The 17713-nt window shown below is 34.6% G+C and overlaps 2 protein-coding genes across 2 annotated transcripts; one reads left to right on the top strand and one right to left on the bottom strand.

Moving 5' to 3' along the window:
• Positions 1-328: 328 nt before the first annotated feature.
• LOC127127705 (laccase-17) lies at positions 329-2768 on the top strand. The gene is made up of 6 exons (XM_051056955.1): positions 329-520; positions 604-755; positions 840-1084; positions 1173-1301; positions 1418-2389; positions 2469-2768. Exons 1-6 carry the CDS (start codon positions 407-409, stop codon positions 2597-2599), a joined length of 1743 nt encoding a protein of 580 aa, XP_050912912.1. The 5' UTR covers positions 329-406; the 3' UTR covers positions 2600-2768.
• A 10581-nt stretch (positions 2769-13349) lies between these two features.
• On the bottom strand, positions 13350-16006 carry LOC127127704 (laccase-17). The gene is made up of 6 exons (XM_051056954.1): positions 15858-16006; positions 15606-15757; positions 15254-15498; positions 15046-15174; positions 13821-14780; positions 13350-13708 (listed from the first exon to the last, which is right to left on the bottom strand). The coding sequence occupies exons 1-6, from the start codon at positions 15969-15971 to the stop codon at positions 13578-13580; spliced, it is 1731 nt and encodes a 576-aa protein (XP_050912911.1). The 5' UTR covers positions 15972-16006; the 3' UTR covers positions 13350-13577.
• Between the last annotated feature and the right edge of the window lie 1707 nt (positions 16007-17713).

Raw genomic sequence — 17713 nt, 5'->3', positions numbered from 1 at the left:
AACATTGGTTGAGAGAGCTACATCAGTTCCTATTAGATGCATTCCTGCATACACAAGAGTGTATCAAACAAACAAGAAATGATAGCTAACAGCTAAAACTATCATAGAAAATTAGCCATAGAATTTTGTTAATGACTTTGACTTAAACAAAAAGGAGACAAAACTAAATTGGATGTCTTTGACACCACTCTAAAGTTGTTCTAACTACTATTCTTGTTCAATGACAACAATGTTCAGTTCTGCTTCTATTTGAATCACTATATTTTCATCACCTAATCAAGCAACCAAATACTCTCATTCTTCTATATATAGACCAGCATTTTTGTCACATTTCATCAACACAGTTCAAACTAAAACATAACAGTTGCAACTTAAGAAAAGCACATTCCCTCATTCAGAGAAAAAAATGGCTGTTTCTGTTTTTTCGTCACGTAAAATCCCGGTGTTCTTTTTGTCATTGATGATTTTTTGTATGTTTGAGCTTGCACTTTCTGGCACTACCAGACACTACCATTTTGATGTACTTTCTTGAAACTATAATTTTTTGTTGTTTTTTGTTTCTTTTACTCTTTTGCTTGTAATAACATGAGGTTATTTATGCAGATAAGGTACCAAAATGTGACAAGATTGTGCCACAACAAGAGCATGGTGACGGTGAATGGTCGGTTTCCAGGACCTCGCATTGTGGCTCGGGAAGGAGACCGTCTTCTTATAACGGTTGTTAACAATGTGCAAAACAACATCTCTATTCACTGGTAAAGAACACTCTATTGTAGTGACTTTGTTAAACTTAGTAGCATAAAAGTAATGTGTCAAGAACTTGGCTATCTTTGAAATAGGCATGGCATTCGACAACTTCGATCAGGATGGGCTGATGGACCAGCATATGTGACCCAATGCCCCATCCAAACAGGTCAAAGCTATGTTTACAATTACACAATCAAAGGCCAAAGAGGCACACTCTTTTGGCATGCTCACATATCTTGGTTAAGATCAACTGTCTATGGTCCACTCATCATACTTCCCAAGAAAAATGTTCAATATCCTTTTGCAAAACCACACAAGGAAGTTCCAATCATATTCGGTAACGAAATTACTAACACGATTAACCTCAAGCTCTATTCGTTTTTTAATTTGCATAAGCTAATAATACTCTTGAATTTTGGTTTTAGGAGAATGGTTCAATGCGGATACGGAGGCCATCATAGCACAAGCCCTGAAAACAGGGGGAGGACCAAATGTTTCGGAAGCCTACACAATGAATGGACTTCCAGGCCCATTGTATAACTGCTCTAAAAAAGGTATCAAGTAATTCTGACTAGTTTAGGCACCAACTTATGCAAAAGCATATTGAATTCTTTATGAAATGATATCGACAATTTTGTTTAAAATCGTTATAAAACATTATTCTTCACAGATACATTCAAGTTGAAGGTGAAGCTTGGAAAGACTTACCTTCTACGTTTCATCAACGCTGCACTAAATGACGAGTTATTCTTCAGCATTGCAAATCACACCCTCACAGTTGTCGAAGCAGATGCAATTTATGTAAAACCTTTTGAGACTAACACAATCCTTATTGCACCTGGCCAAACCACTAACGTTCTTCTCAAAACCAAGTCTCACTATCCCAATGCAGCATTCTTAATGACTGCTAGACCATATGCCACTGGCCTTGGAACTTTTGACAACACAACTGTTGCTGGTATCTTGGAATATGAAATCCCATCTAATACTCATAATAAAGTTGCTCCACTGAAAAAGCTTCCACTTCTTAAACCTACTCTCCCAGCACTTAATGACACTTCTTTTGCGACAAAGTTCTCCAACAAACTCCGTAGTCTTGCCAGTGCCCGATTTCCAGCTAACGTTCCCCAGAAAGTTGATAAGCACTTTTTCTTCACAGTAGGCCTCGGCACCAATCCCTGCCCGAACAACCAAACTTGTCAGGGACCGAATGGAACAATGTTTGCAGCATCGGTGAACAATGTATCTTTCACACTCCCAACCACTGCACTTCTTCAATCCCACTTCTCTGGGCAATCCAAGGGGGTCTACGCCCCTTATTTCCCAACCAGCCCCTTGCACCCATTCAATTATACTGGCACCCCACCAAACAACACCATGGTAAGCAACGGAACGAAGGTTGTGGTTCTTCCTTTCAACACAAGCGTGCAGCTTGTGATGCAAGACACTAGCATTCTTGGTGCGGAAAGTCACCCTCTCCATTTGCATGGATTTAACTTCTTCGTCGTTGGACAAGGATTTGGTAACTATGATCCAAGTAAGGACCCAAAAAACTTCAATCTCTTCGATCCTGTTGAAAGGAATACAGTTGGTGTACCATCTGGTGGATGGGTTGCAATCAGATTCCTAGCAGATAATCCAGGTTAGTTCATAGTTTATTCATATCAATATTGTCGATCGCAGATCGCAAACGTAACAATAAGAATTTGTTTAAATTCCAGGAGCATGGTTCATGCATTGCCATTTAGAAGTACATACAAGCTGGGGTCTTAAGATGGCATGGATTGTGTTGGATGGAAAGCTCCCAAACGAGAAGCTGCTTCCGCCGCCGGCTGATCTTCCCAAGTGTTAGCTTTCTTTTGATTGACCATTTTGGCCCTTTTTGTTATTCAACACTGGGCAGACTTGTTTTAATTTGTTTTCTGCAATGGTTTTTGAGGCTAAACATGAGGTTGAGATTGTGCCTTTATATTTCTTTGGATGAGATATTTATTTATATGATATGCTTTGACTATATACAATTGTATTTGATTCGTTTATTTTATGCAAGTTGTTCTTGATGGATAGTAAGATACCTAAAACAAATTAAATATTCTGTGTGTCATTACCTAAATGAAGATTAATTATGCACACACCATCGTTTTCTTTAATAATGAAGCACACACCATCGTTTTCTTTCATGATTCACCGTGATGTGAGCATATATTTCGAGTGTGCTTCTGGCGCCAAAGTCAGGGAAAACAAACCTACGGTTTTCTCTATTTTAGCCCCCACGCAAAAAAGTTTTTATTTTATTTTACTATTTTTTTAAAAACAATGAGTTTAATGGCTATACATGAATGGAAATAATTTTAAATCATTGTCCAATACAAAATTATCAATTCTACATTTGTGATGTAGATATACGTCACTTATTAGTTTACATTGTATATTTATTTTATACTACTCCATTTTCCTTCTAACAATTGTATGTAAACTATAATTATTTATCCTTTGTGAATTAAAAAATTAGTTCAAAATATGTTTTTTTTTAAATTACTCTAAAGAATGTTTTTTTTAATAAAAATAAGTCAAAAGAAAGCTTGATATTAAATATAAGTAATGATTTAGTGACCACATATGTTAAATCGTCTTTTAAAATAACTTTCTCAATCACCTCAAATTATATAATATCTTTAGAGTATTTTTTAACGAGGCAATTGAAAAATTTAAATAATTTAAACGATTTAATTAAAATTCATTTATTTTCAAAAAAAAATTAACTGTCAAATATGATTAAAATTGTAAATTTTGGAAAATTAAAAATTAAATTTGCTTATAACTCAGAAAATGTGGAACGTATCATTTTCAGCCCTAATTCCATTTTGTTTTTAGCCCTAGTTCCGTTGAAGTATCGAAATCTCGTTCAAATCCATTTCCTTTTCAGTCTCATTGAAGGAACTGCGAAAGGGAAGGCACGATGGATACTCTTCAAACGTCATCTAAAAGCAATGAAAGTGAAATTTCGTCTGAGGTAATTGATACTCCCCAATTCTGGGTTTAGGATTTTGATTTGTTCCTTCTATTTTGCTTCTTTCAGTGTCACATTTTTCACTTATGGGTTTAAGTTTTTGGGATTTGTATATTGTTACTCTAATTATTCCAGACTACCTCAGACTCAACACATTAGGTTACGAATTCATCATAAGGGACCATTAGTATCCAACTCTGTAAAGTGGTACATTAATGGAGAAACTTCTTAAATGAATTGGAAATAAGATGTGGACTATATGCAGTTGGAAAATGATTAAAAATGAGATATATACTAATATTAAGTGTTTATGGTATTGGAACCCTAAGTATAGCTTTTCGCGTGACCTTAGACCCCTAAATTATTATGAAAATATGCTGAAATTTGTTGATGATGTTAATGTGCTTGAATTGGTAGACGTGTATGTAGCGCACACTATTGACAACCCTGATGTTGTATATGAGGCTGAACCAGAAAAAATAAGTATGATGAGGAAGTACATTTTGATGGTGATTGTGGTTCAAAATATGATGGATGTAATGTTCGTAGTGTTAATGTAAGTGAAACTGAAGGTGAATGTGGATATGTTGATGAAGGAGTACAACAAGAATGTGGGAATATTGATGATGAGTTGATGATGTTGACTATGTTTCAGGTGAAGGTGGGATAAGTTCTAGTGAGGGGGAGTATGAGTATAGTGAGGTTTCAATTGAGTTGGGTTGGATTACAGTCATACCATGTAGTGAAAATGTGAGTTATTCTAATAAAAAAAAGGGTAAAAATGAATGTGGTAATGATGTTTATGACTCTGATCAACTACGCAATCCTACTGAAAGTGGTGATGATGAAGAGCATGAGAAGTTTCCAGCTTATAGAAGTGGTGAAGGCCTCAAATTTCAATTAGGTATGTTGTTTAAAAACAAAGAGATAATGAGGGAGGATTTAAAGGACTATGTAGTGGAGATGAAGAAATATGTCTTCATTAAGAAAAATGTTGGAGAGAGGATGGTAATTAATTGTATGGAAGGTTGCAAATTTTACATAAGGATTAATAAGAAGGGTAGTAATCAGTTTTGGCAAGTTTCTAGTCTATTTTATGGGCACACATGTCATAGAACTCGACATAATAAGCAATAAAAGACAAAATGGATAGCAAAGAAATATGCACATATTTTAAGACATAGCCCTGACATGGAACCCGAGGGATTGATTGCTGAGTCTATTGAGAGTTAGGGAGTGAAGTTGTCCCATGATCAAGTTTATAGAGCCAATAAATGGGAAATGGATTTGATTAAAGGTGCTGGTATGGACCAATTTTCCCATTTAAGGAGATATGCAGAAGAGTTACTCAAGTCAAACTCTAATAGTACAATTCTAGTGCAATGTGCTGACTCTAATGAAGGCCTTATGTATTGTTATACTAAATTGCAATGTTGTCTTATTTTTGTTGTTATTTGTTAGGGTCTAGTGCCAGCAGTTCAGAGTGTTAATGCACATGTGGAACCACTCCTTTGTGTGAATCATCTTTATGGAAATTGGTGTTGTTCCAACTGGATTAGTCATATCGGTTAGATGTATTTAGCAAACCAACAACTTGGAGAAGTGTCCAAGTATTCAAGATTGATCTAGCTTGCTAAAGCTGTATGAAACTGCAAAAGGGGCACATGTTAGGCGCGATGCTCCAACATGTTGGTTCCACATCTGGGCCTTGTGCAACAGGCGCCAGATTGCTGCGTTTTAACAAAATATTTTTAGAAGATCAATTATGTTTTATTGCTATTGGTTTAGCAATATGATTATACGATTTGTTGGACAACTATGAAGATCAAATCAAATTTAAAAGAGATTTAACAAATCATATCTTTTGTTGGAGATATATAAGGAGAAAATCAAATATCCAACAAATTATGCTAAGATTCTGGACGAAAATAAATGTAGATCCACAAGGAAAAAGCCCAGGATTATTTTGCTATATAAGGAGCTCAAGCCTACATTGGAAAGCAAGCATTTTCATTGAAGATATTAGAATGCTAGGGTTTACAAGAGTTCTTGTCATTTTTATGTACACCTTTATGTTTCAATAACTTGGCATGAAAGGTTTGTCTAGTTGAGTTGTAAATTCAACATTGTTATGTACATCTCTATGTTTCAGCAACTTGACATAGAAGGTATGTCTAGTTGAGTTGTAATATTCAACATTCTTTCATCTTGTTAAGATTGAAGTTGATCACTAGGGTTTAGTGGTTGTTTTCCCCTATCACTGGTTTTGTGGCAGAGAAGAAAGTGAGTAGGTTCTCATGTTTAGGGGGATGCTCTAAATAGAAAGTTATTGGGTAGTGTTAGGAAGATGCATTGAATAACATATGACTTTTGTTTCTTGTAAGTCTAATTATACTAAGATATTAATAGTGAAATTCCTTTCTTGGATTATGGACTCAGCCTCCCAAACATAAGTGTAGTTTCACCGAACTAGATAAACAATTGATTATGTTCTTTATTGCTTTTCTACTCTATAATTTAGTACTTGTTATTGTAGTGGTTTTGGTGTATCTTGTCAAACCGGTTGTGAAAACATCGAGTTCTACATATGTCCCCTAAGGAACAAAATTTCAACTGCATTAGAGTAGGCACCCTAGCCTGTTGGGTGAGTTCCCAGAAAGATAAATTCTACTAAAATGGAGATAATTAAAGATGGAGGATCAGTCAACAAACCACATGTTTTGAATGACACAAATCATGATTATTGGAAGGTGATGATGGTGTATTTTCTTATATCCTTGAGAAACAAAGCATTGAAAGATACGATTATGGGACATAAACATCAAATGATTACCTCTGAAGATGGCACAACCAGCCTAAAACCAGAGGCTGATTGGATTGATGATGAATCCCTTGGGAACTCTAAGACATCAGATGTTATTTTCAATGGTGTGGACAAGAACATGTTAAGGCTGATCAACACATGCTCATAACCTAAATGAGCATGTGAGATTCAGAAAACTATACATGAAGGCACATCCAAGGCTCGTATGTCAAGGATGCATCTCCTAATGACAAAATTTGAGAACTTGACAGGTTTCACTTACCGATGCATCATTCCCTATATCCTCCCGCAAGCGCTAGTTTTCACCTATTCAGGCTCTATAGGTACTTGAGTCACCAATGGTACCGGAGGCACCTCATACTGTTGATATTGCTGATGCTTTTGAGCCAATGCCATCTTCTAATGTTGATGTTGCTGAGCCAGTGCCACCTCTGGATGGTGAGGATGTTGAGCCAAAGGCATTTGGAGGAGGCCATGTAGAGTTGTCACTATTGTCTCTGTACCCATACCATACTTCCAGACATGTATGGGACTGAGAGGTAACATTAGTTGGATTCATTATTTTTAATTTACATTTATTTTAATTAACAAGTTTTTGACATTGATTTTTATTTTCTGCATGGCGGTGATCCGCTGAAGTTTATTAACCATGGGTGAAAGATTACTCGCTTGCCTCAGTCAAATGGGGATTGGTTTCAAGCCGCCTTGTCCCTATCTAGGATAAAGGACTTGTGCATGACCGATTATATTATTGTCAACCATGGGATGCTTAATGCATTCATGGAGAGATGACACTCTGAAATCTCTCCATTTCATCTCTAGCTTGGTGAGATGTCTATCACACTCAACGATGTTTCGTGTTTGCTACATCTTCCGATCAGGGGGATACTTCTAGATCATGAGAGGATTACCAAAGACGAGGCATTAGAGATGATGGTAGACTATCCGGGGACTGGCCTAACAGAGGCAAATGAGGAGTTGGATAGAACCAAGGGGGCTCATGCTAGGTTTGAATACTTGAAAAAGGTATATACATGTGAGCTCTAGAGAGAACATCAGACTGCATCTGAGGATGAGCAGACGGGGCTCTACAGAGCGCATGTTATGAGAGCATACCTGCTATATTTGGTTGACACTATGATTTTTGTGGACAAGAGTCCCACTTATACCTATGTCATCTACCTACGGTACTTCAAAGATTTCGAGTGGATCTATGAGTATATCTGTGGGGCCACTTGTTTGGTCTACTTGTACTCGAATTTAACATAGAGTTGTAGGTGGAAGATGAAGCAGGTCACGGGCAACATCATACTATTGACGATAATATTTATTGGTCTTTTAATCTTTCTATGTCATTTTCATTTCATCTTTACACACCATTACTTATTATTCATGTGTTCCAAACTTTTCGGGATTGGATCCTCTAGAACTTCCCGTGCATCTTCGGTTGGGCGAGTGTAACGACTTACACTGAGGATATGTTGCGTGCTACTGCATTTTCCCCGGTCATAGGGAACTAGGTGACTGAGCCATTAAGAGTGTATCTTGAGCGCTTGGTTGCCGAGGACATGCACTTCAAAAACTATGTCGATCACCACTAGATGCGACCATTTCACGAGATAGTGTTATACTCTAGATGGTTGGCATGCAAATCATGTATCACTATTCCTCATCTTCCTGAGTACGTCATGCGCAGTTCGACTACACTCAGACCATTCCTAGGCACCCTATTGTATATGCTCCTCCTGCTTTAACACAAACAGATGGATGTCATGTTTGATGATTATGAGAGTCATCTGGCACCAGAGGAGACACGTAGTACATTTTGCTTTGAGTAACTGGAGTTACGTCGATGGGTACATCAGGTGGTTCTTCAGGTGTCACATTCGTATATGGTGCAGGCTGTTCCAGGAGATCCATCGAGGTCAGCTCATCAGGAGATACTAGAAGAATAGCAGACACAGTTAGATTATGTTGAGGTTGTATTGCCTAGATGTGGTCGCATAGTGGAGAAAGTTTTAGAAGTGAAGGAAAAATGTTTAGATAACATATGAAGAATGAAATGGAGTTGGAAGTTTTAGGTTTTGAGATGAAATGGTGGAAATTAATTTTTGCAACAAACATAACTTTCCATATGTGCTTTGCGGTTTGATTGAGTTTGAGTTTGACTGGCATTTTCAATTTTATCATCTATTTCAGGTGTGAAAAGAAGGAAGGAAGGAAGTATACAATACAAAGGTGGATTAAGAAGAATAACATTTTAAGTATTTTACTATCCATCAATATCATTCACACACTTCAATTTTTTTTTCTACGGAAACAAATTCCGATCAATATTGAGTGTAGGTATCGGATTAGTTCATTTTATCTTATTTAGTGACATAAATTTTGTGAAATTGATTAGAAGAAGTTATGGAAATTACTTGTAACATTTTTAACAGACTTTTTTCAACTTATTTTCATAAGTTTTTTAATACATAGTATGAAAATAACTTATAACATATGCAAAAACAATTTAACATGATTTTATCACTCAAACAAATGGAATACAATTGTATAGTTATGCTGAGCATTTCTCTATGCATCCGTTGCATTTTCCAGAAGTGCAACCTGAACGTAACCGTCATTGACGAGATCAAGACCATCTTGAGCGCCAAATAACACACGCATCTGAATCGAACACTGATTCTAGTTCTTGCCATCAGACACTGAAAGCTTAGTACTCGGATTACCATTTTCGTTCATCTTCAACCTTGTGCAATAAACTCAGAACTCACCAAACACTAGTGTTTCCAGATCCCGTAGAATCAAGAAATGTGATTATGTTACGATTTTGATCCAAAAATTCAACACGAATTCAAGAAACGAAATCAATCATACAACGCCTCACCGTTCACTCGTGTTTCTCTGTGCTTCCATGTGGATCTGAATCGGAGCTCTAGATACCAATTATTGGTGCACAAGGTGAAGAAGATGAAGATGAAGGAAGAGAGAGAAAAGAGAGAGAATAACAATTTCTAACAAACTTCTACTAACAATTGCACTAACGGTTACACACAAAAATGGTTGCACACACATTGTACTACAAATACTTAGTGGATATAATTGTTGACAACTACAGTACTATATATAGACAAATAATAATGTCACATATGCAAAATACTAAAATACTGAATTACCTTCAACACTATATCTCACTTTTGTGTTGGCGTTAGTCTTTGGGTTAAAATTCTGTTAAAAAAAAGCTGACTTGACTAACGATGCACACGTGACTACCATTTTTTTTTCATTTATTGTAAAACCAGTAATTCCACCTAATTTTTTTTATTTAGGTCTTAAATCTTAAAAATATTTAATTATGTTTGAAACATTAAATAGTATTTCAAGTATTTAATAAGTATTTTAACTATTTAAATAAATATTTCTCACAATATTATTAAAAATTAATTAATATTTAATAAACTAATTAATAGTTGAATAGTTGAACTGTTAAATAATTGAAATATTTTATAAACTAATTATTTAGTAAAATATTAATAGTTAAAATATTAAATAATTGAAATATTTTATAAACTAATTAATTAATAAATTAAATAATTAAAATATTAATAGTTGAAATATTAAACAATTAAAATATTTTATAAACTTATTATTTAATAAACTAAATAATTTAAATATTAATAGTTTAAATATTAAATAATTTAAATATTTTATAAACTTGTTATTTAATAAACTAAATAACTTGAATATTTAATAGTTAAAATATTTTATAAACTAATTATTTTATTTTATATATATATATATATATATATATATATATATATATATATATATATATATATATATATATATATATATATATATATATATATATATATATATATATATATATATATATATATATATATATATATATATATATATATATATATATATATATATATATATATATTAGCAAGACCTCTCTTGGGAAGAGTCTCCCCCGTATGCAACATAACAAAAAAATCAAATGGCGATGGCGTATATTCGATGTCCTCCTCATCTGGAACATAATCTTGAGACAACCCATCTTATATGCAAAACGAAGTAGAAGAAAGTAAGATGGATAAATGTCATCAATACATAATGATTAAATTAACAAACAACATTTTTGTTCATATGAAAGATGTTACACCTCTCCTCTTTGGTAGCCGCCTCCACCAATAGACGAGTCTCAATGTATTGTCTCTTCCACTTCCGAAACACAAAACATGTGATCCCACATCGCTAACAAAATCTAGGCCTTCCCAAAATGTTGTAAGTTTATTCTATAAATACTTGTCCTCTTGAGATAAGTTACCAATCGTATTTATATACGTATTTGGACTGGTTTGGAACTAGAACTTAGGAAATTTGTCAATACATCTTAAAGGAACATTGAGCTGAATCTCGCAGATACTCTTGTGAGCACTAATAATTAGAGGTGTGGCCAAATAACATTGGTCCTTAAAGTTTTCCAAGTTGTTGGCATATACCTCAAATATCTTTATACCTTGTCTAAGGTAGATCAAACTTTGGCCTCGTTCTGAGTCAGATGAAGTACATTAGATGTTAAAAAGATGAAAGAAGAGTGTCATAATCGGTAGACCATTTTTCTACTTGCACCAGTATTGATAACTTTGATGTAGGCTTAACACATGGGATGCAACTACGAAGGAGAAATACCCATGTGGATGAGAATTTCCACCTATATAAAGGGAATTCAGAACCTTATCCTACATAAGAGACTACACAATCTATTGCCACTCTCAGGGTGGTAAGACCCCTCAATCATACAAATGACCCACTTTAGTGATAACATTATCTAGACCTTTCTAAGTTACAAAAGTAGAGATTATGTTCAGAGTTTATTGATCCATCAAAGAATCTCACAATTCTGTTGATCCTCTCGACTATTTGTTGCTTTTCTCTCAAAAGGCAAAAAAGAATTATTGTAAGTATAAACACGAAAATGAGATTCCAACCACCACATAACCTTATCATTAGCTGTGTCACAATCAAAAGTACATATGTTTTCCCTAATATAAGTTTTAGCCTCCCGCTCCCTCTTAAAGTTACTTAGATGCTTTGGGTTAGTTAAAGGAAGATTTACTAAAGAAAACCCATAACAACTTCTTTAAGGCTAATAATACCAGAGATGTTCTCTCCTAAAACAAAAATATCGTCCCTTAATGGTTATCATGGCATCCACACCCCAGGGCACTAGTGAAAAGAAGACAAAGAGATAGAAAGTTAATATTGTTACCTTAAGAAGCCCACAACTTCTGAAGTGTAAAAAGATCGAATCACCAGAAGTCTAAGAAGGATGTCAAAATAGGCAAGCAAAAATGAAGAGAAAAGAGAACGACGATACAATGGTTCAAGAACAAAAAAAAGGGGAAAAGAAGAGTAAACACTTGGTGAACAACGAATACCAATAGAAAAATTAGTTTTTTCCTTTAGGTATATATAGACATTGGGGAACCCCACAATCAGTAGAAGATGAAAGAGCACTAAAGAACATTCAACGACCCAAATCTGACCTCGATTCTGCAGCCTAGCTCCATACTTGATAATAAGGACTTAGGGGGGACTATTTTGGGCCGACCAAATGGCACAACAAGAATGGTCCAACACCATATGACTAATTCAGAACATCCTTACTTAAGATCGGTGACCAATAGACTATCATTAGAATGCGATACACCATATATGAACCTCTCGCACCATCCAACAGTCTATTGCATTCCTCGTTGTGCCTGGGAGCAGTTTTAACCACCAACCATATATAAACTTGGTTCCGCGCCATAACATATACTATTTCATTCACTCTTGTAAAATTCAGATGTTTAACGTCACTAATGTTAATCTTACAATTACACGCACTCTACCGTAACAAAGACCAACATCGTCATATTGGAGAGTTTCATACCAACACGTCATCAATCTTCATTCCGGATTGGAATAATAATAAAGTTAATTTACTTAATAGAAAATTTTATTTTGAAAATTAATTATTAAATAATGAATTATTAAGAGAATTGATTAATTAAAATCAAAATTATTCTTGGAGTCAATTTACTTCCACTCACTATACATTATTGTAAAGATTTATATTTATCATTTTTATTACTTTCCCATATAATTGTATTTAAAAGAGTAATAATAATTAACTATTTAGATATACAATTACTCAAAAAAAATAATGAATAACAACATCAAGGACCAAAATAAATAAAAACAAAATGACTAACCCCCCTTCTTCTTTCTTTTCTATTGATAAACTAAAACCTCTTCTTTTGTTTGGGGCTAAAATAGAGAAAACCATGCATACGTCACCATTTGCTTTCTTTGAGCTTGGCGCCAACAAACACTGTGATGGAAGAAAACGATAATTGGTGTTTTTGCAGAGGTGGAATCGATGAAGAAGAAGACGACAACGCTGTTGCGTTCTTCATGAGAGGAAGATGATTAAACTATGCGGTATTGGGAAGAGTAACATTTTAGGTATTTTACTATCTATCAATATCATTCACACACTTCAAATTTTGTTTTTTTTTCTACGGAAACAAATTCCGATCAATATTGAGTGTAGGTACGGATTAGTTCATTTTATCTTATCTAGTGACATAAATTTTGTGAAATTGATTAGAAGAAGTTATGAAAATTACTTATAACATTTTTAACAGGCTTTTTTTCAACTTATTTTCATAAGTTTTTTAATGTAAAGTATGAAAAGATCTTATAACATATGCAAAAACAATTTAACATGATTTTATCACTCAAACAAATGGAATACAGTTGTATAGTTAAGGCATATTGTATAAATAAATCTCTCATCCAAACAAAGAAAGAGAAAGTTGCAACTTCACGTCGTCAAGCCCCTAAAGCAATTAAGGAAAAACAACTGCCCAGTGTTGAATAACAAAAAGGGCCAAAATGTTACATCAAAATAAAGCAATTTTAGGTTCAAGTTAATTAACACTTGGGTAAATCAGCTGGTGGTGGAAGCAGCTTCTGATTTGGGAGTTTTCCATCCAAAACAATCCATGCCATCCTAAGACCCCAACTTGTATGGACTTCCAAGTGACAATGCATGAACCATACCCCTGCATTGCAGTTCAAACAAAATTAAAGATATGTAATTGCATTCTTTCTTTTTGTAATCTATGAGTATGAACCAATATAACTTTTCATAGTATGAATAAATTATGAACTTACCTGGATTATCTGTTAGGAATCTGATAGCAACCCATCCACCAGATGGGATGCCGACTGTGTTCCTTTCAACGGGATCAACAAGATTGAAGTTTGATGGGTCCTTACTTGGATCATAGTTACCAAATCCTTGTCCAACAACAAAGAAGTTAAATCCATGCAAATGGAGAGGATGACTTTCCGCACCAAGAATGCTAGTGTCCTGCATCACAAGCTCCACACTTGTGTTGAAAGGAAGAACCACAACCTTTGTTCCATTGCTCACCATGGTGTTGTTTGGTGGGTTTCCAGTATAATTGAATGGGTGCAAGGGACTGCTTGGAAAATAAGGGGCGTAGACCCCCCTGGATTGCCCAAAGAAGTGAGATTGGAGAAGTGCAGTGGTTGGGAGTGTGAAAGATACATTGTTCACTGATGCTGCAAACATTGTTCCATTGGGTCCCTGACAAGTTTGGTTTTTCTGACAGGGATTTGTGCCGAGGCCTACCGTGAAGAAAAGGCGCTTATCAACTTTCTGGGGAACGTTAGCTGGAAATAAGACACTAGCTAGGCTACGGAGTTTGTTGGTGAAATTTGTTGCAAAAGAAGTGTCATTAAGTGCTGGGAGAGTAGGTTTGAATAGTGAAACAACTCGGTTGAGATGATTATTAGATGGGGATTCATATTCCAAGATACCAGCAACAGTTGTGTTGTCAAAAGTTCCAAGGCCAGTGGCATACGGCCTAGCAGTCATTAAGAATGCCGCACTGGGATATTGAGACTTGGTCTTGAGAAGAACATTAGTGGTTTGGCCAGGTGCAATAAGGATTGTGTTAGTCTCAAAAGGTTTTACATAAACTGCATCTGCTTCGACAACTGTGAGGGTGTGATTTGCAATGCTGAAGAATAACTCATCATTTAGTGCAGCGTTGATCAAACGTAGAAGGTAAGTCTTTCCCGGCTTCACCATTAACTTGAATGTATCTGTAATAAATGATTTTTTACAAGGGTTTCAACCATATTGCTGATACCATTTCATAAAGAACTCTGCTTTAAAGAAATTGGCGCCTAAACTTGTGAATGTTCATTTGGTGAGTGTCTTTTTTTTTCTTCGTATTTTCTATTGTTATGAAGTGGAATATGATGTAGTTATGTATAAGACTTCATATTCAATTTTAGTAATTATTTGCATCAATATTTTAGTATATGGGGACTATTCTTAGAAGATACACTTATCTGCACTTGATACCTTTTTTAGAGCAGTTATAGAATGGGCCTGGAAGTCCATTAATTGTGTAGGCTTCAGAAACATTTGGTCCTCCCCCACTTTGCAGGGCTTGTGCTATGATAGCCTCAGTATCTGCATTGAACCATTCCCCTAAAAAATTGAAGAAATAAATATTAGTTTGTGAAAATTTAAAAAGGGTAGAATAATCTCTTGAGCAACATATCATTACCAAATATGATTGGAACTTCCTTGTGTGGTTTTGCAAAAGGATATTGGACATTTTTCTTGGGAAGTATGATGAGTGGACCATAGACAGTTGATCTTAACCAAGATATATGGGCATGCCAAAAGAGTGTTCCTCTTTGGCCTTTGATTGTGTAATTGTAAACATATCTTTGACCTGTTTGGATGGGGCATTGGGTCACATATGCTGGTCCATCAGCCCATCCTGTTTGAAGTTGTCTAATGCCGTGCCTATATAAAAAATAGTAAAGTTTTTTACACATTAATTTTATTCTCAAATTTTAACACACTACTTCTTTGTACTAGCAATTTTGTTTTGGAAATAGAGTTCTGTTTACCAGTGAATGGAGATGTTATGCTGCACATGATTAACCACTTTGATTAGAAGATTGTCACCTTCTCTAGCTACAACGCGAGGTCCTGGAAATTGACCATTCACTGTCACCATGCTCTTGCTGTGGCACAGTCTTGTCACATTTTGGTACATTATCTGCATTAGTGAGTGACCTCAATTTTGTTACATGAAGACTAAAGAAAGGAAAAGAAACTAAAATGTACAATTAATAAGTGTTTTAAGGAAGTAGAAGTACATCAAAATGGTAGTGTCTGGTTTTTCCTGCCAATGCAAGCTCAAATGTACAAAAAATGATCCATGATAAAGAGAACAATGGGAATTTATGTGACGATAAAAGGGAAACGCCCATGTTTCTCTATGAATGTATGATGAAACAATGTTGATGAAATGAGACACAAATTCTGGTCTATATAGAGAGAGAGAAGTGAAACTACATGGTTGTTTGATTTGAAGATAAAAAATCTAATGTGATTGAAAGAGAAGCTAGTAGAAATCAAGATTGTTGTGTTTGAAGGAGAATAGTAGTTAGAACAACTTTAGAGTGGTGTCAAAGACATTCAATTTTGTTTCATCTCCTTCTTGTCCAAGTCAAATTATATTGTTCTGATTATTATATCTGTAATAGATTTCATTCACATAGTTTGTTTGTCAATAGACAGTATAGGGTATGTGAGATTGCATTGGTCAGATATCACTCTCAACATGTTCTTGTTTCCAAAGTAAGAGAGTTGTATCAAATATTTCACTTCAGAGGTTAGATATTAATGTCATGTTTTATATTACCACAAACAAAAACAAGAATAGTTTGCATGAAAAGTAGACCAAATCTGAAATCTGTTTTCTTTAAGTAGATAGAATAGTGGAAATATTACTAGGGTAAGTTGTCACGTGCGCATGGATTATTATCAAATCAAAAAGGGAAATGTTTTAACATAGCGGTCCAATTAACTCGGATGCATAGTAGTAATTTAAAAAATAGTTCAAATTAAAAAAAAAAAAATTATAAATAACATGTCAAAAATATAATTATATATTAATAAAAACTATATTTAATTATTATTATTTTGATTTTTGATTAACCTCATTTTATATATATATATTGAGTTTTTGTCATGCATTTTTTATTTTTTAGATTTTTATTTTATTTTTAATAATATTAATGAAAAAAAATCTGAGGCCTTTCAAATATCGAGGTTCTATATTGTGCTGCCTGCACAAGGTTAACTTTGATAACACTTAGTTTGCTTAGGTGGTTTTACTTGGGTGATTAGTTACATCTTTATTTGAATAAATATGGATTATCTTATTTCAAGAAAATAATTAGTTTTCTAAACTTTATGAACAAGAAAGGTTTGAAATCATCATTTCTCGTAATTCAAAATATACTTTTTCTTTGTATGATTGATAATAACTCAAATTGAACTCTATTGATTGGCGGTCTGACTTAAGTAATATTATAATTCAGAACAACTCTAAAGAGTCAAATACTTTCACTTTATGTGTTGGCATCAATTTTGATAAAACTTAGAGTTATCACGAGTTGTCACGCGTGTTGTCTTGACATGTGATATCAGCTTCCTGCAGGATGTTTAAATATGGTTGTGCAGGATTTAGCTAAGATGTCAGACCCGATGTTAAGACATGTGTATACAGAACATTCAGTCTGAATGTTATGTATCTTAATATTGCGCTTTTCATGCAAATCTGTGTGTGATTATGTGGAGATTGAATGCGCTATTCAAGGAGTAATTTGATTTAAAACCATAATTATTTATTTTCCAATAAGGGATGATTAGTTGTCGTTACTTAGAAGATACGCAAGGAAAATAGAATTAGGGTTTTAGGCTGCCCAGGCCCATTCAAAAGCTTCTATTTAAAGGCCATGTAAAACCTGGTTTAAACACACAAGAAGCAAATGAAAGAGTGAGAGAGTTTTAGGGTTTTAGTCTTGTGTGAGCTTGTGTATTGTGAGCCATTCATTCATCTTATTGATGTTTGAATTGGACTGACTTTTGTGTTGTAATTTGTCCACTCTAAGCTTTGAAGCACGAGTGTGTGTTTACTTGGTTGAAGCTTTTAAGCAAGATCAAG

This window comes from Lathyrus oleraceus, chromosome 3 (genome assembly GCF_024323335.1).
Source record: "Lathyrus oleraceus cultivar Zhongwan6 chromosome 3, CAAS_Psat_ZW6_1.0, whole genome shotgun sequence".
NCBI lineage: Eukaryota > Viridiplantae > Streptophyta > Magnoliopsida > Fabales > Fabaceae > Lathyrus > Lathyrus oleraceus.
The sequence above is the reverse complement of the archived record's forward strand: the minus strand, read 5'-3'. Positions and strand labels throughout refer to the sequence as shown.